The 20,029-nt window shown below is 39.8% G+C and overlaps 1 protein-coding gene across 1 annotated transcript; it reads right to left on the reverse strand.

The window, feature by feature from the left end:
- Nucleotides 1-699: 699 nt before the first annotated feature.
- LOC137271700 (uncharacterized) lies at nucleotides 700-15,777 on the reverse strand. The gene is made up of 6 exons (XM_067804121.1): nucleotides 15,720-15,777; nucleotides 11,655-12,800; nucleotides 9,950-11,152; nucleotides 6,294-6,354; nucleotides 1,512-1,607; nucleotides 700-907 (listed from the first exon to the last, which is right to left on the reverse strand). Exons 1-6 carry the CDS (start codon nucleotides 15,775-15,777, stop codon nucleotides 700-702), a joined length of 2,772 nt encoding a protein of 923 aa, XP_067660222.1.
- Between the last annotated feature and the right edge of the window lie 4,252 nt (nucleotides 15,778-20,029).

A 20,029-nucleotide genomic window follows, 5' to 3' on the forward strand; every position in this document is an offset into this window, starting at 1 on the left:
GATCATATAAGAACAAATATAGTATGTATTCTTACACGTTACACGTCCTGGACAATCTGTCTTTTGAACATGCATGTAAAAAGATCACTTTTGTGAATTCTGATACTGCACTGCAGAAACCCGATACTTCTATGACGACTTATTTCAGGGAACTAACACAAAACGCACACACATCAGTATATGCATCATTGTATTCAGCCGAAGTGTAGAGATCACTCGTTTTCACAAAATGGGATATGAATGTGCATGAATATGTTTCCACTACTCTGTCAGCTTATCTTCAAATGAAGCAGTACTATCGACATTGTTGATGTCATTTGGTGTGACTCTAGATCTCATATAGCAATTAAGAATCTTTAAAGTGGTAAGTCACCTGATGATGACGGTATCCCGTCAGGAGCAACAAAACAGAGTCAACATCAACGCCTACCGTGTCTACATTCATGTTTTTACTACATCCTTAATGCACAGTACACATACTATACGATACAGAGAACAATACTGAGAAGACAAGCATAGTCCTTAATACCGGTGTGTTTCTATAGTCGACGAATTTAGGCTTGGTAGAGCCATTACACAAAGCCGGTGCGACACACGACCCAAACAGGTATAACATTGTTAGATATACATGTAGTAAGCAAAGTATTTACATCTTTCACTGATCAAAATGACATATCAGTGTACCAGAATATGTTTCCATTACTCTGTCGGTTCATCCTCATATACGGAAGAACAGTGGACGATGTTTATGTCGCTTGGTGTGGCTTTGAATCTCAGCCCCATGTACATGCCCTCATCTGCTGCACCTCCAGCGACCCTGTCAGGCACCGCGTAGATAGCCATGGAGGTTGAGGAAGCGTCTGCACCCTGTTCTGCAGCTCTCGTAATTGACATCTTCTTCCTTCGGCTTCAGGAATATTGAGAAACATAAAACTACTGAAGTGGGATCAACTGTACATCCATCACAAAAGCCAAACCCCGAAAAACATAGTTAGCAACATCTAAGAAAACAACAAACTCACAGGTCTGAGCTGCAACAATAAACTGTAATGACATGTTTGCGAAGCTTCGTGTTATGCATGCAGACGTTTTATACCAAAGGAGAGACCTATGGGATTCAGAGACTAAAGAGATCCTCTGTCTAACACACCCTTTCTCAACGACTGGTACCGCCATGGACTACATGTCTACTGTCTTGGTGTAATCCACAATCAGTTAAGCATGTTACTTAGACAGGGCGTGATCACTGTCTCCACTAGTATTGTCCTGGAACTTGATTGCTTTTCAGGGGCAGTTTACACCCGAAAGACCCCGGGTTTGTCAAAGCAGCTGACAAACATAATGATCAGATGGTTACAATGTCCTGATTGGTTACATATTATTGCCCAAACCCTCAACCCGGATGGCAGACTGACCATGTCTTTTTATCAGCACGAAGCAACATATTGAAGAACTAACATTTATGAGATTAGAATTGTGAAAGGAATATGCTTCATATGCCAAATACTTACGTGTAGAACACATATGCCACAAAGGCAACCACGAGAGCCAAGATAACTATTCCACAGACGATCACACCAGCGTTGTTAGAACCAGCGGTGTTAGACCTGCCAACTAAAATGAATGTTTTTGTCCTTGAAGAAAGCTGATGGTCTCTTATAATTCTGTACAATTCACACTTCAAGTTATATAGACACATTGCTTTGACATGTGCTTCTATCAAACGCTTGACATCCATCATCACATCATTGAATGATGGCAACGCCATGTGCGCACACACACACACAAACACAAACACACACACATATATATATATTTGTACATATTGGATTACGATTACATGTGCCTACCAAGTACATCATGATTAGGGAGATTAGTTATGTCCTTTCTTTCACTCCTGCATTTCTGGTGCCTTAAACATGGTCATAAATTACCTTAACAAATGCTGCTGGGCATAGTAAAGGCAACGAATGGCAGCCATTAATGTTAGAATTGGTCTTCAGCAACCCATGCTTGACCCATGGTCAAGCTCGCTGACCTGGTGAACACGTGTCATCGTATATCCAAGTAGATCAATGCTCATAATATTACATATTATGGCCCATACCCTCGGAATAATCTGTGAATTATGATTCAACTATTTAATACATACGCGTAGAAAAAATATGCCACAACGGCAACCAAGAACCATGATAACAATCCAAAAACGATCACAGATGTATTTACAGAACTTTCGCTAAACTGAATGTTTTTGTCTTTGAAAAAGATTATGCACTCTCATATTCCTGTACAATTCACACGTTATGTGCCTCACAAAGAAGATATTCAATTCGAACTTTAAGATTAAGAATGCCCTTTCTGTCACTTCTGCAGTCCCATACAAATATTTTCTTTCCTTTCTTTTTTTTTCTTTTTTTTCTCTTTTTTTGACTTTTATAGATACATGCACAACTGTCTGTTTTATAATATGAATAGAGTTCATATAATTGTTGTTTAAAGATCATATGTGGCAGTGACAGATTTTGTATATTTTAACATGTTGTATATTGATTAGAATTCATGTAAATAAATTCTTCAATATTCATTACATAGTTTTAGTTATATTATTTATCCTGTTACTCAGCCTGCCTTAACTATCACTCACAGCCAGTTCACTGAGCATGCTTATCGCATGTTCACCTCACAACACAATAACAAAAGCCCTTTCCCACTTAGGTCCCTTGTCTTGTCTTCATAGCCAGCTTGGGCAATCAGCTAAGCTTTACACCTTTTACACATTATAAGGTTTGTGGTCACTCCACATTCAACCGTCAGTTGTTGATATGACATGTTGATTTGACGGGACATACATTTGGACACAGTCTTTGGATCGAATTCTGAGGTAATTTGGCTATTGTATTTACTTATTGTTCATGCGATATCATATTTGGACATATCTAGTAGTTGTGTAAGTGTTTGCTATTCTCAAACACATAGTACTGTGTATTTGATGTTCTTATTGGTGTAAATGGCCCAATAAATACTCATAATCCATTATAATGTAATATTAATCACATGATTGATATAAGGCAAGGTGTGTTATAAACAGATGAACACAAGTATAGCTTTGTAACCATGAATATATGAATGAATGAACGAATGAATGAGATCTTATTCTTGTATTGTTTTATATCTTGCTCAGCTACAGTCAAATTTGTATGTTTGAATACTGTATCATTGCTGAGTATTCTTTGCATATATTCGTATTAGCATGTCTGTACATATTAGTATTATTATTTCCTCTACAGACAATCATTTGATAGAGACAACAGCGTCCCCAGGTGTGAAATAAACCTAGGCCCACACACCTGGTAGGTTTACGTATTGTTTATATACCAGTATGATATAACTCAAATGGAAGACATTTTGTACAAAGTAATTGGTTACTGAAGCAACTATTTTATAACGTTACAGCATATACATGTGCATATCTGTCTAAAGAGCAAGTGTATGTTGCTGCATCTATTTTATTGTACACCTGATAAACCGTCACAAATAAACCGTTGACCATTGAGGAACAACAAAAGCAGTTTATGTTGTCTGTGCGTGACTGACGCAGCCCTGCCACACATATACTCTAGGGGGTCAAAATCCATAAATCACTCATTGACATCGTTATAAACGAAGTCCCGTCATTAAAACGGCTCATTTCGACCTTTAATTACCTTAAATCGACCTTTTTGACAGCAGCGCACAATTCTCAACAGCAAATTTCAACCAATCAGAGCGGTGCGTCTCCGTGACGCAATAGTGGGCATAGAATACGAGGGTCTGTGCAGAATTCATCTACATTTCAGGGGATAAACTATTTCGTTTACTGAAATCGCGAAAGCTGTTGTGAAAAATGAAAGCTATGTGTTCTCACAATCTGCTGTCATTTAGTTTTGTCTCCTGCTTTGCCTAGTTTTCGAGTTACAACCCTTGTTTTCATAAACGGTTCTGTCAAAATCACTTGGTGTCGCTAGATTGTAATCCGTGTTAGGTTGTATAAACCTACACGTTATTTGTCATCATTTACTTGATGCTCAGTTATTGAATTTATAACAGGTATAATTAGTGGTAACGCCACTTAGATTACCCGACAATCTGGATCGATCAAAGGATTAACCGATAACACGCTGATTGATTAATTGCTTTTATGCGGATTTAAATGGGGGATTTGTCAAAAGGTAGTGTTTATGTATGTACATTTACTAATCTATACTGAATTCACTCTGTCGTGTCTATGTAAAAACCACACCCTTCTTTCAAAGGATGAACCGCCAATACATTGATTGATTGCTCATTATTGGCTAACTAAATTACGTTTTTGAAAGAATGACGTACATTATTCAATTAGTTGCCAGGTGCGCTCTCTTGGGTGACCAATGAGACTATACAGCAATGTGAAAAACCTGAAACGTGGGGCGTGCATGCGAATTATGATTCATATAGGCAAACTATAAAATGTCTAGATATTACATTCATGTTATACATTCGCAGATCGCTTCATTTTATTAAGTTTCAAAATGCATACAATTACGATTATAAAGAAATTAGGATTATGAGACCAAGTATAAAGACGTATATTTACAAGTGTCTACATACTGGTGAGGGAACGTTATAAACCAAGTAAATTTAGCAAGTGAAGAAATTTATCGCGCAGTATTTTCAATTCGACACCGACCTCGCTTAGGTTATGTTACAGATTGTGTCATGCAAACTCCTTTTGGTCATGATTCAAATATATATTCAACTACTAGTAGAAAGTAGTTTTGATTTTCTAACTTGTTGAAAACAAACCATAATCTCAATAATTCAAATGGATTTGACTTCACGATTTTCAAAAATGGCGGCGCCCTGTCTTAGGATGAATGCTATTTAAGTTTGTTTTCACCGACTTGCAAAATCAAAATTACTTTCTACAGGTAGTGAAATATGTTTTTCATTGATGGACAATAGGGTCTTACATGGCATTACTTAAAACATAACAATTTCACTCTTGGAAGGGAGGTGGAGGTCAAAATACTATTCTTTGCTATATTAATGTCACTTCGACCCCCACCTTGCTTCGTTGGAAGAAGTCCTTATGTTAAAAGTTGTGTCATGCAAAATCCCTTTGGCCATGATTTAAATGCATATTTAACTGATAGTAAAAAGTAGTTTTGATTTTCTAACTTGATGAGAACAAACCATAATCTCAATAATTCTAACGGATATAGCCCTTGACTTCGCGATTTTCAAAAATGGCGGCGCCCTGTCTTAGGGTGAATGCTATTTCAGTTGGTTTTCACCGACTTACAAAATCAAAATTAGTTTTCACAGGTAGTAAAATATGTATTTTATTGATGGACATTAGGATTTTCCATGACATTGCTTATAACATAACAATTTCACTCTTGGAAGCCAGGCGGGGTCAATATTATATTACTTACGATAATATTGTCACTTCGACAACCTCGTTTCCGTGGAAGAAAGCGTTATATTCATGCAAAATCACTTTGGTCAGCAATGCGTAGTAAGCAGTCTTGATTTTATAAACTCGATGAAACTTGAACTCCATTTTCTACCCTGGAAGCGTGGTAGGGGGGAACCATCCGATTTGGTATATACCGCAGGCTTCCACCACGCTCGCTTCGCACACACAAACAACCAATTTAAGTACAAACTACGGGGTCTGGTGGAAATCTGTGCATACTGACACCATCACCCGACCCAGAGGAGCAATTGACAGCAACACAACCATTCGGCATGTCTTTGGTGACATGCAAAATGACGAGCTTCCTACACATTTTCTATACAACTAACTGAAAATCGTTCCTTGTATGGCGTCACTGCAGGAGTTACGTAACCAGTCTGCGGTTTCGTTTGCGAGCGAGAGAGAAGCAGACGGCTTTTTAGCAACTTTTAAGCGCTTGGTATTAATTAAGCACAAAATTTGTTACAAAAAAATGTTGTTCCGTGTATGACTAACTAGAAGTTTTTCATATGCAGTGATAAAAAGAGTACCAAAGAATTGAGTTTTGTCGTTCTTTAACATTTCACATCACTGCCACCGACCATGGAATCAAACAAAATACATATACACATGACATTTTGGCTTTTCCGTGGTCCTAAGTGAAGACGAAGAAAGCGATGATCCCCCACATTGTTCAATTAACTCACGTCTTTCTTATGAATGCAACAATGCATGATTGAGTGACAAGGTGTCATTGTATCACAAAAAAAAGAATACTGACAAATGGCAGGACGACAGTCAAGAAAAGGAGAAACACTCACCGTAGACGGGACCCTCTGTATTTAACTTGACATCGATTCCATTTGTGGTGGAGGTCTCTGGAACGATTTTGTGAAGCTATTCAGTATCCACATTGTCTTGGCAGTAAAGTGAGCCCTACATGTTGTCAAACATAAACATGGTCTGTTTTGCTACATGCTGAACTGAACAATATCTAAGTAGCCAGTATTTCACGACTTGAGATAATTTGTTTTTCTTCTTCTTTGTTTTCTTTTTTTTGGTACATTTAGAGATACATGCACCACTCGCATGCACCGATGTTTTATAATATGAATAGAGTTCATATAATTGTTGTTTACAGATCACTAGTTGGGACGTACCAGTATGTCAGTGTAAACCTCCTTGTCAGCCTGACACAGAAACAATGCCGTATGACGTTTTGGCATGGATATACTCATTCAACTCTCTATGACTCATGGTGTTGCTGTCTCTCTAACATATCCCTTCGATAAATGTCTTAGATTTAATTTGTATTGAAGCTGACAGAGCGGGACACTAACTCCATGGCGACGTTTCACAGAGATATCGTAAACGAATTAGCAGCCAGTTAATACAGCAGATAATCCGGTGATTAGATGTTAGAGCAACGATCAATTTGACAATATCTATTCCTTTGTGGACAACTGCACATGTTATAATGATTCTAATGCGTGCACTATGCCAGGTACACCGCGACAGTAAATAATTATGGAGCAGACAAACCAGCGACTCGATAAAGGAGGATCGATCGACTTTGTCGGGATGCTGTTAGAATGTCCCAAGCCACATGTCCTCACTACGCAATCATAGTTCAGTCACTATATATACTACCCATCAAAAGTGTAGACTCACTAGTGTATTTGTAGTAGATTTTTTCTACCAACTTTTCACTACTGAAATTGTTAAATTATACTGAACTGTTTAGATGTATCGTTTCCACAGGTCTTGACGTAACGTAAAGCAAATCCGTAACACCGGTTCCCTCACTATCTTGAGTTCCATAGAGAATGAAAGTTTTTGAAAAATGGTAAAATTTTCACAAAACATTACATCAAAACGCAGTTGCTGACATGCATGCAATTTTCATGTGCATTTCAGCAATTTGCTGCATGATCTTCGTGCAATTCACCTTTATAAGGTTTGAAGGTGGATTCCTTTGAGATAGTGGCAAAATTGATCCTTGAAGTGACCATGGGTCGTGGAAGAAGTTTAACCATTGATCAACGACATCAAGCCTTAGCACTCCTGCAAAATGGGAGATCACAACGATATGTTGCTGGAAGTCTTCGGGTATCCCAAAAGGCATTTTCCAACCTATGGATACGGTTCCAGCAAACAAACTCTGTTAAGGATCGACCAAGATCCGGTAGACCAAAAGTGACGTCACAACAAGATGACAGGTACATTCGTTTGATTGCTCTCAGGAGCAGACTAATCACCGCCACTGCAGTCAATAATGCGTTTAGACAGGCTTCTGGACACCGTGTATCTGTATCAACAATACCGCGCCGATTACGTCACTATGGACTGCGGGCGCGACGTCCAGCCGTTAGATCCCCTCTTACACCACGCCGCCGTCAGGCTCGATTGAATTGGGCAAATGGGCATTTGCCATGGGATGCACGCAAGATTTAACCTGCACTTCAATGATGGTCGAATCCCCGTTTACAGACGTCAAGAACGTTTCGCTGAACATGACGTTTCGCTGACGAACATGATCGCTTTGGAGGGGGGTCAGTTATGGTGTGGGGCGGGATCAAAATGAATGGCAGAACTGATTTAGTGGTGGTGGATGGCAATCTGACCGGCCAGAGGTACCGAGATGAAATTCTCATTCCAGTTGTCATTCCATTCCTGAGAGCCATGGCAGGACGTGTTGTTTTTCAAGACGACAAAGCCAGACCACACAGAGCTCGCATTGTGACAGCCTGTTTGCAGCAGAATGGTGTCAATCACATGGAATGACCGGCACTGTCCCCCGATATGAGCCCGAATGAGCATGTATGGGACATTTTTGTGACGCCAGTTGTACACCAGAGTCCCCCCCCCCTTTCCTGCCAACCTTGACCAGCTTCGAAATGCGTTGTTGCAAGAGTGGACAAAAATTCCCCAGAGATAGACTGGACTGTTGGTGCGTGGTATGCCACGTCTAGTCTATGCAATGTTGTGTTACAGCCGGGGGTGATCCGACCCGATATTGACTTTTTGTCAGTCACGTTTTGAGGGTAGTACTCTTTAGTGCCCCATGTGTAAATCTGGGTCAACTTAACCGCCGATATTGCACACTGACTAATATATAAAGGAACGATGTAGTGTCTCTTGATTATTTTATAACACATATGCCTTTTCCCTCCAAGATATCTACACTGTATTAAGTGAGTCTAAACTTTCGATGGGTAGTATATTTTGTTTCTCTGTTGCTCAGAGTACCAGTCCAGCTACATGATGGCAGCGTGGTCTTGTCTATTGTCTCAACCACAAATCACGGAACTGAGCCAAGAAATCTCCGAAGATGGCCGATCTTGTTTCAAGTATTATCGACATTGTTTCCGATAGGGAGGTGTGTTTTTTGTTATTACCGCTAAACTACCGATATTGCTGCAATTGTTTCGCGAGTGGGCTGCGTTTGTTTACATTTGAGATGCAATACCTTCAAATTTGCCGTAATTTCTTCAGTTACTTAAGGGGGCCTGGATATTAACTCACTCATTATGTCAACACAGTGTTTTGAGCTTGCGATAGAATTGTTCGATGTTCAAAACGTATTTGTCAAATTTCAATGTTCAAACAGTATTTGTCACGTCTGGTAATGTAAGGCTCAGTACGAAAACACTGTAAAGACTGCAAAGGATCTTTTTAGTAAAGTTAATTATCATTATCAAAGTTATTGAATTTTTTAAAGAATTACTCCATAAATTTTGAAAAAAGGTTTGTATGAAGATAAATATTTTATCTTTAGTAGTTTAGATTAGTAACCAAGATTGTTAGTGGTTGTATCATCAAAGGGGCTAAGAGTACTGCAAAAATATTGTCCTCCTGAGAGGGTAGGTAAATTTAAATCCTACCAGGAGTTTAGTATTGTCACTCTTTCAATGTATTGCTAACTGCTTCCTACAATAGCCGACAGCTGAAGGGATAATGTAAATCCAGCTAGGGTCCATGCAGGAAGCAAAAGTACTGTAAGTCCCTTTAGTTGTTGGCGATCTATAGCCCATGTCAATATTGTATCGTCCACTATAGCTAAGTATTTTAGGTTTCATTACAAGTTTTAAATGTCTCTGAGATAGTTTAGTTAGTTTTACTGTCCTTTATCGACTGATATTTTAAATTGATCACCTTGTTTTCATCGCTATATGACCAATATTGCCAATGCTGTGTAAAATTGAATCGGTTTTAGATATGGTGCTTTTACTAAGATGCATGGAATGAGTTATCTAAGAAATGCCAGATCATTGGGCTGGTTATCTGTAATTTGAGACCGTCCGTCAAACATCTAGCCATTTCTGGGAGGTCGGACCGGATGTATTTCATGTATACACTTGGATAGATTGTAATCGTCGAGTGGAGAATTTAAAGGCATTGAATACAAATACATTTATCTGTTATATGAAGGATTGTAACCTCTGGATATATAAGTATGTATATCATACCAACCTGTATCAGGGTCTTTGCTAAAACTGTATCCTCCGTTGTATACGGTGTGAAAGTATCCAAGGACTGCAAAGGTAGAATTAGAACGGATGGTTCTTATTGTGTATCCACTATCTCTAATTGTTCCAACTTTGAATCTCGTACCTGACACATTCTTCCATGTGACCGGAGGGATGAAGACTGTAGAGGTACTACCATAGGCTTGTTGGACGTCCACAAAACTGTTGTCTTGGTCTGTGAATATTTGCATGGTACCTCCTGCTTGTTGTGTTGTTAACGTGGGATATAGGCTTATTGGGGGCACTACAACTAACCCATCATAATAGATATACCTTTCAAGTGTACACAATGTGGCCATAGCTGGTTGTGTGGTGTTGAAGTAGAACGTTGCAGTATTTCCACATCGTTTATAGTATACACCATCTTCACCCACAGGTATGGAAGAACCGTTATTAAACATGATATCCATGTCACTGTGCTCAGAAACAACTTGAAGTTGGTATGGCAGGTCACTCACGTATCTTCGTTGATTGTAGTAAGGGTCCTGGATAGCGACAATATACTCATGTCCGAAATGTTTCACTGGCAGTAATTGCTCTAAAGTAGCGAAGACTGTATCGCGCACACTGTATGTTCCACTATAGACAGCTATTGTCTCCGTAGCATTAACGATGGTTCTGGTCATATCAGATGAACTGTTTAAGGAGAAAGTCTGATAACTGTCTAATCTGACACTGAGAGTGTCCCCGTCGATGTACGTTCTGCCGTCATAGGTGACGTTGCCGTCCAGTCTAAAGATGACGTCAATATCCGCCTTCTCGCTATGTGTGGCTATCACCAAGACGGATATGTACGACCATGTGTATCGGTAATTGTTGTCAGTAGAAGGAAGACAGGAAGACATGATGTACTTTGTGCCTAGGGCCGACACAGGAAGGGGAGAGAATGATGTATGATCGTTCATTCCCCCTTTAATCTGAATAGCATCATCTCTCACTTGAACAAGCACAACACTGGTAGTTGTGGTATTGGGGAAAAAGTAGTCAGTGTTGTAAGGGTTGATCCGCCGAGACCACATCCGCCTAGAGTGTGGATCCTGTACCTTCCATTGTCCTCCTGTCTCCCCAGCACTGGCGAGTATCCGAGGAATGTAACTGTATCCGATGAAACGCATGTTCCGAGGAAGTGCTATCAAGTAATTTTGACCTGTAAGGCATAATCCTGTTTATGTACTTGATAACCTGATATTGAATTACACATATAATAATAATAATAGGAATAATTTTCTCCTACACATGTCTACGTTATAATGAAAGGGGTGGGATGGTACCTGAACCCCCACCTCCGCTCTGAGTCGGCCAAGGTATATGCTCCTAATATGTACAGGTAAATTATGCCAAGTGTCAATATATAGCATAGTTGCCAGTTAGGAATGAAACGACTGTAGAACTCACCTTCGAAACGTAGTTTTGTAATATCCTGGTACGTAAGCAAACGTTTTGGAAGACATACTGAAGTGATGTAGGTTTGCGGGCTGTACAAGTGTAAATAATGCATTATAATCAAGCTAAGTCTACACAGCTGTGCTTCACCAAACTGGATCTACCATAAAATAGCGCTGACATGTGCTAAAGTGTCAACAGGTTTTAAAACTGCCAACAAAACATTGTGGACGAATAGCCGTTATGCAATTAACTGTGACACATACCTGTAAACTGTACTGGTTCATCTACAGACACTTTGTAGCCGCTGTTATAGACCGATCCGTTATAGAAGGACAGAACTGTGAAGGGGAAGTCGCTGGATATAGACGTATAATATATACCTCGTGCCTGTGACAGTGTGCCAACTTTGTATCTGCTGAACGCAATATGCACCCATGTCAGAAGGTCTTTCAGTCGTGAGTCTGTGATCAACACAGTCGCTCTCCTGTCAGTTAGTATCTTTATTTTTGTATTAAGATTGTTATAAAAAAACCACACAGATCCGTGTGTGACGTACGAGTGTACAGGTGGGACGGTTGTGAAGGAACTGCTGTAACCATCTGCTCGACTGAGTGTCACCAGTACAGGGCTTGTGGCTGTGAAGTGAAGATTCTCTCTGCGTTCAAGTGTGCGGTTGTAAAGACGACGCTCGCCAGTAGAGACCGTGGCCCCAGAACTGAAGGTGATCTGCACGTGGCTGTGCTCACTGATGATCTGCAGCTCCAGTCTGAAGTTATCTATAGCAACAACATACTCCTGTCCGTAGTGCTTGACCGGCAGTAGCTGGTCATACACAGTGTACTTATAGGCATATTCCATACCACTAAAGACAGCTATCCTGTGTTCACTGTCAACGACAGTTCCATTTAGATCGTATGGCGTGGACACCCATAAAGTTTGATATGGTTTAAGTTTAAGGGATACTTTTTCTCCGTCACTGTAATAGTGGTTCAAACAGTAAACATTTCCTCTGTTAATTCGAAAGAATACGTCAACAGTTGTGCTCATGTTGTGTGTAGCTATTAGTAACAAGGATTGATAATAACTGCTAGGGGCGAGACTTGAAGGTAATATGTACTTTGTCCCAAGGGCAGATATTGGAAGGGGAGAGAATATACCGTCAGCATCTACCACAAAATTTACATCTTCATCACTTCCGCTCACAGCTATAGCTGCATTTTCTACGTTATTTGTGACTTTTATCTGATCGCTTATACTGACAGAAGTGGCTTGGAACGGGGTCAATTCATGCGCTCTTCTGTAGGCGAGGTGTGGGTACTGTATCTCCACCAGACCCCCAGTTTCTCCTGCTGAGTACCTGATGTACGCGTATTTGCCTCTTTTTGCCACAGCCACCAAGTAGTCGTCCCCTGGAAAGTCAATTCAACACGATATTACATCAACGTAGTATGTTATTGTTGGTCCTAGATCAAATCACGACAAACAAGACGTGCCAGAGATAATATTATTAAAATGCGTAAAATATATGTACCAGAGTCCCGGCTATTGGGAGGTCAATATCAGTACGGCAAGAATGATATATATAGAATGGCCCTCAAAGGCCAAGGGAATATTCAAAGTACAGTCATATGCTACAAGGCCAGTGCCCAGTGATTGACTTACAGCAAAGACTTACGATACAACGTGTGTAGTCCATTTCCTGGTGTTCCCCCACCGCCGTATTGATTGAATATTGCTAAAAGCAGCGTAATACACAAATCATTCACTCTGGTGGGCAAGGGCTGGATAACAACTGTAATCTCAGTGTTCCTGGTAATTGCCCAGATGCAGTAGCTCACCTGTCAGGGGTGAATTTGATAGATTAATCATGTCAGAGATATTTTACTTCCATCACTGTAGAGTGAGAGTGTAATTTGGCAGATGTTTCTGACCGCATCAGTGATCAACTGTAATGAGACTTGAAACGTTTCCTTCACGTTTTTGTCTTGCCTTATTTCAAAACAAATTCTCTCATGAGTTGATGTGTTCAGTAAATGATTACCTCATTATCGTCTCACTCAAAAGTACTTCGACACTACAATTAACTAAACGTATATGTTACTTTATTTGAACAGCTATGGCATGCTTTGGATTTGTAATAGAAATAACGTAAATTATTTTAAAGTCCAATTAGATCGGCATGTTTTGTCTCAGATGGGTCTGGTAAGTCGGGGATATCAAACGATGATAAGCTCCTGGGAAACCTCAGCGAGAGAACTCCACACCACAAATGTGAGGACCGAATCATCAACTTCCGTCTAAATGCAGGTTTGTACACCGTTGCTTGAATTAAAAATCTACGGAAGACAAGGAGCCACCGTAGTGTGCCACACTTTCGAGAGATAACTGTGCTCTATAGATCAGCATATATTTGTCAGCTTCAAAGCCTTGGCAAAATTCCTTTGTTTGTGTGTTTCTCTTGAATATTAGCTTCTTAAAAACTAATTGCTGTGCTATTCAAAGCTCTCACCATCTACGTACCACCACGTACAGTATTTGTGATATTGTGTTGGTTTCTGAAATTTAAGTTGATACCCAGCATGCTATGCCGCTCGTAAGATATGGGTCGGACGTGTTCCGTGTCTAGGTTGTATGTGGTATCCCAGTTGCACATAAGTGAGTGAGTTTAGTTTTACGCCGCACTCAGCAATAGTCCGGCTATATGGCGGAGGTCTGTAATTAATCGAGTCTGGACCAGACACTCCAGTGACCAACAACATGAGTATCGATCTGCGCAATTGCGAACCGATGGCATGTGTCAAACAAGTCAGCGAGTCTGACCGCCCGATTCCTCTAGTCGCCTATTACGACAAGCATAGTCGCCTTTTATGGCAAGCATGGGTTGCTGGTGGCCTATTCTACCCCGGGACCTTCGCGGGTCCGTCATATATGACAGAATGTTGACGCCTTATTGAAAACTGAAAACACCGGATGCTGCTGCTGCTCGCTGCCTAAAAGCCAGAACTGGAACCCTTAGTCATCCTAGCTTCTTGTTTAAAGAAAGTTAGGGCATTGCTGACGGTTTCTCGACATTGGGATGTCAAACGTCAACCTTGTCACGATTGTTCTGACATATTGACAATCAACTGACAAAGGTGCACACCTTCATAATAATAGACCCAACCATTTGTGACATGGTCACTCAATGCACTAGTATTCACTTGATCAGACCATGCTGAACAAGCTGTGTAAACATGTTCAAGGTTGGATAATCTTGATCTTGAACGTAATAATGATACCTTAAACCGCCCAAACACCTCGAAACCTTTTTGACAGCGTACACTTGTAAGAAAATTAATATTTGCTGTTTGAAAGATGATATTTATATTTTTAAATGAATATTAAAACCAAACTGTCGCAAAGCGTCTTTATGCCCGGAATTTAGACCCGCCATGTTAACTGAGGACTGTATTGCTCAGTATTTTCGTGTGGGTGATTGTGGGTAATACACGATACACATTAGCACGTGTGTTTTGATTTTTTGCCTTCACGGTGATAAACAGTACAGATGACAAAAAAATCGACCTGATAGATTTTTCACAAACAATAAAAACGAGTGTTAGGTCGATGACGTTTTGATCAAAGTACCATACGTTTTTTCACATGTGTCTCAATTCAAAAACACCTTCCAAGTCAGTTTCCACCTACATCATTTTAAGTGAAGAATATTTTTGTTTGTAAATAATGGCTAAATTTCAAAACAATCACCAGTGGCTGCAGGAATGGTGTAAATCCAGATAGGGTCCATGCAGACAGCATAAGTACGTTAGTCCCGATGGTCCCTAGTATGGTGACTTTCCTTCAGTTGCTGGTGTTCTATAGCCTGTTTTATATTGTACTGTCGTCTCCAGTGATTTATGTTCACGATGGCGCACCAGTTTGAAATCAAGAGCTGTGATAATCAAAGTAGTTTTACTGTCCTTTGATGACAGGATTTTACATTCTAAATTTATTCATCGTAATATTGATATAAATGAAATTATTCTCGTCAAAATATGGCTGCGGTATTGCCGATATAACGCTAAATACTACATCACACTACTCTATTCCCCAAAAGCGGCAACGCACTTGCCTTTCGTCCCCAATGTTGATATCTTCATGAACTCCTTATATGTGAAACGCTATGTCAAAGGAAAACTGATCAATCCCTACGTCGTATATTTTGTAACAATGAGAAGATAATATAAAAAAAACCCCAGATGTTTACACTGAGAAATACTGAGTCTCACTATTAAACTGCTGATACAAAGTAGAACAATGTATATTGAGGCAAAACACGAGTTACTTACCCTTACCGCTCTGCAGCACTGACAAAAGAACCACCAAACTGAAGCCCTTGCAATCCATACTCGCCATGGACTGTTCTCGTTTCCTGACAGAACAAAGGATGCAGATCTCAGACGTGTGTTCAGATGTCTGGTGGTGAAAATCAAATCAGCACCACCAGATTGGTGGTACGTCAAGTGTGTATTGTGATACGACGTCTGCACACCCTCTGCAATTTACATCCTGTTGTAGAGATGATTTCTTTTGTCCGCGAGGACGCATCAGACAGAAATAATAACAGGTGTTGTGTTGCATAGGAACAAGGAAGTACACTTTCACCCCGTGAATGAGTGTTCAAGCCAGTCAGCAACGTTAAAGCTAGATGAAAAGCCTTTGGATACGGCAGCACCGGTGCAGAGGGTAGATAGTCACATCATGCCATAATGTTACCTGCTATGTGTGAGTAAGATTAGTTTTAGCAATATTCATGCAAAAGCAGGTTATGCAAAATTTAGCCACATTATGAGGCAATCTACTCACAATAAACTAGATACGACGTGTCTCACAAGTGTCACAACCAAAATACCTCCCCATTGAGCACCAAACTCAAAACATCATTTCGCTATGAAGGTTTGATGCAGAAGCATCCGATCTACATCGACAGGTACACGTGGGATCCATTCCTCCTCAACAACTACCCTTGCAAAACAGCAAACCTGTGTCATCTTTATCTGAAACAGTGCCCTGTTTTAAAAACTTAACCAACAACTTCCTACCAAGAGCTGGTGCCTAAACAGTCATTTTCTTAGATATTTTAGTGCCCTGCTATGACTGTTTGACGGTTGAATATATTATTTTGAACTATCCTCTCTTGCTTCCAGGTTAATGTACCTGAGACTGTCTGTCCGAAACCTTGACTTCCTAAAACCAACATGTTGGCGAATTTGCGAATTGTCATCAGCTAATAATGAACACAAGTATGCAATACTTTTTTTCTAAGCAGAACTAAACATTTGAGAGTGAGCTACAGCACCTGATATATAAACTCTCAACATGAAATCTATATCATGTGATAACCAGACCTCATCAAGAGATACGATACGTTTCCTGGGTTTAAGCAAAATATCGTTTTTGAACAACATGCTACATTGTTGGCATGTCTAGATTTTAGTCACCTTAATAATATGCAAAATTAGTTTGTTTCAGTCTCATTACTTGATTGTCGTATACAACTAGTCTATCTCGATATCGTAAGACCCATTTACATTTATCTTACTACTTTTTAACCGCAGTATATGATTCATTTTAATTTATGGCTAGATTGTCTAAAATTGCTAATATGCATATGGTGACCAGTACCTTTAGTTCTTGGGAATTATAGCTTCTTTGTATACAGTACTGTCATATATTTTAAACAAGTTTAGATTTAATTACTTGTTTTAATTCATTTCAATGATAATGTTATTGTTTACTGTAGACGGGGTAGGTATATTACTTGACTTTCATTTATAAATTTACAATTTTCTTAGTCATGATATGGCTGAAAAACTGTCGATGTGACTAAAATCTCACTCGCTCTCTCACTCATTCACTCTATCGCAGTGTTCAGTGGATAATTTGGATAGATGTGGCCTTGTCCACAAAGTTGTCCACAGGTAAATCTATCTATCTGAATTAGACATATTAACAAGCCCGTGAAGGTCCGGAGTCTTCAGCAACCCATGTTTCCCATAAAAGGCGACTATGCTTGTCGTAAGAGGCTACTAACGGGATCGAGTGGTCTCGCTGACTTGGTTGACACGTGTCATCGGTTCCCTATAGCGCAGATTGATGCTCATGCTGTTGTTCACTGGATTTTCTGGTCCAGACTCGAATATAGCTAGAATAATGCTGGGTGCGGCGTAAAACTAAACTCACTCATGCACTAGAAATATTAGCAAACATTATCTCCATGCATAACACGTTACACTTGGTCACGCCCTGTAAATTCACATAAATGAAAATGATCTATTACTGTAATCCTGTAGATGAATATTAGCTTGTGTGTGTATGCGTGCGTGCGCGCGCGCATGTGTGTATGATTAAAGATATATTCTCGCCCATTCAACTGTACATAGAGTTATTAGTTTCCTCTTACACGTTCATCGATGACATCGAACATTGTTCCCTATCACCGCCGGTAAACACCTGTACAATATGTATTTCCTCTCTCTTTATCTGGTCTCTTTATCTCTCTGTCTCTGTTTTCCTTGTCCGTGACAGTTATGTTTATGAGTGATGGTACCAGTGAAGGTTCGGCTCATAACTGGTCTTCAACAACCCATGTTTGTTGTTAGAAGCGACTTACTGGATCGGTCAGTCAGGTTCTCTGACTTGGTTGACAGATTGCAGAGTTGAACAACAACCAATAAACCAATCATGAGTGTTGGTATCAATGTTCTCAAGTATCGGCCTTTGGTCGAACAGTATTTTGAATATTTCAGGGGTTAATATAAACGTCTGCTTGTAATCACTGAGAACTGATTCATACATCTCCAAAACTCCATCCTTGATTATATGATAATAAGAATATCTCATTGCATAAGGTAAAACATAGAAAATCTGAGCAAACTTCATAATCATCACTTTAAGTGGAATGTTGAGCAAGTCTGATCAGTTTGTGAACATGATGCGCTCTGTCAGCTGTTGAGGTACTGAGAGGGAGGTCATACTGTGAATTAGTCCGACTTAATACCCGTTGGCTAATCCGTGGGGAAACAAAGGTAGAACAAAAACTTCCCTAATGACAGTTAAACATGTGCCTATACGATTCAGGAAGTGATATGTGTGGCCACGAAGTAGTCTTTAATTGTATCAGAATTGAGAGCATCCAGAATTTTTCGTACAATCTGGGCGTTGGGTAGCCTAGTATTTACAGTGTTCGTTCATCACGATGAAGTTCAGGGTTCGATTCACCAAGAGAACAATGCCTGAGGCTCATTTCTCATGTCATGATTTTGACGGGGACATGCTGCAAGCTACGTAAACTAACTCATGTACAGTCTTAATAACCTCATGTATCTGTCAGTGTGACGGTTGTCTCCTGACAATATTTACCAATACGTATAGTGACGGAAAGTTGCTGATTCCTAGCATTTCGTTTCATAGGTAATTTCTCAAGAAGAACGGTATTGTATGTAGAGCTCTTGCCCAAAAGCAGCACGCATGTCTACAAATGTGAAATCGAGAAGGAAGTCGATAACATTGCTTAATTATTTGATCGGCATTCCGGACATTGGTGAGCCAAAACTGAACATACAACTTTAGAATGGCAACTTCTTGTTTCTTGAATAGAGGGACGTTTTCATGTAGATTCCTATATCGTTATCAAGCTACCTAAAGACCTTTATCTTCCTAACGGTGTAAGAATCTACATCGAAACCTCACTCTGTGCAAGAAACAAGACATGTTTCCATAACCAAGATACGTTTTGTTTGGTTGCTCACAGTTACTATGCACTGACATGGCTCAGGGTGTGACTACAATGAAATGGCGAGTTTGGGTGAACACAACTTTGAACAGCAATCCATGGTGCATGACAGAATTAATGACAAATGTGTACGTGACCCGATAACTAGATAAAAAATTGTATAAATATAAAATGCACACATAGAGCTGGAATACTTCCTCCAAGCGTACAAAACCACATCTATTGAAATAGGGACTGCTAGACTTTATGTAATGTTATAGTTTACGATATTTTGGGATCATTGCACATTGATCACTTATCTCGTGAATCTGGGTTTGTGATCTCTTTCAGCTATATTGCAAGTGCAGGGGAAACATAAAGCTCCGTGGTATGATTGATATTATGATTGACAAATGGGACTAAGTGTGTGATGAGTGAGTTAATATTTAACGTCATGTCGGCAATATTGCAGCCATATCGTGACGAGAACATACGAGACACAAAAAGGACTGTATATGCATATAATGAAGAACCTGTCGACGAAGGACAGTAAAACAACTAGACTATCACAGTTAGTATTTAAAACTAGCGTGGAAACTTAAAAACTAATATTATCACTATTTGGACAGTACAATGTATAATCAGACCATAGATCGCCAACAACAGAAGGTAGATCACCATACTAGGGACCATGGGGACTTACAGTATCTCTGCTACCAGCATGGTCTCTAGCTGGATTTACACCATCCCCTCAGCTGCAGGCGACTGTATGCAAGATTAACCACAATTTATAATAACACATATTCTACGACTAAAAAGTGGAAAATTAAATCTGCCTTCACTTGTTTTGAGACTTACGTACCCTCACAGGGGTACAATAATTTT

The sequence above is a fragment of the Haliotis asinina genome, chromosome 2, assembly GCF_037392515.1.
Source record: "Haliotis asinina isolate JCU_RB_2024 chromosome 2, JCU_Hal_asi_v2, whole genome shotgun sequence".
In the NCBI taxonomy this organism is placed as follows: Eukaryota; Metazoa; Mollusca; class Gastropoda; order Lepetellida; family Haliotidae; genus Haliotis; species Haliotis asinina.

Excerpts from the sequence above, each read along its gene's own strand:
- LOC137271700 (XM_067804121.1), bottom strand. The coding sequence starts at position 15,777 with ATGGATTGCAAGGGCTTCAGTTTGGTGGTTCTTTTGTCAGTGCTGCAG. Across the intron at positions 11,153-11,654 it reads TGAACCAGTACAGTTTACAG|GTCAAAATTACTTGATAGCA; the intron begins GTATGTGTCACA and ends TATGCCTTACAG. Across the intron at positions 6,355-9,949 it reads TAGCAAAGACCCTGATACAG|AGACCTCCACCACAAATGGA; the intron begins GTTGGTATGATA and ends AAATCGTTCCAG.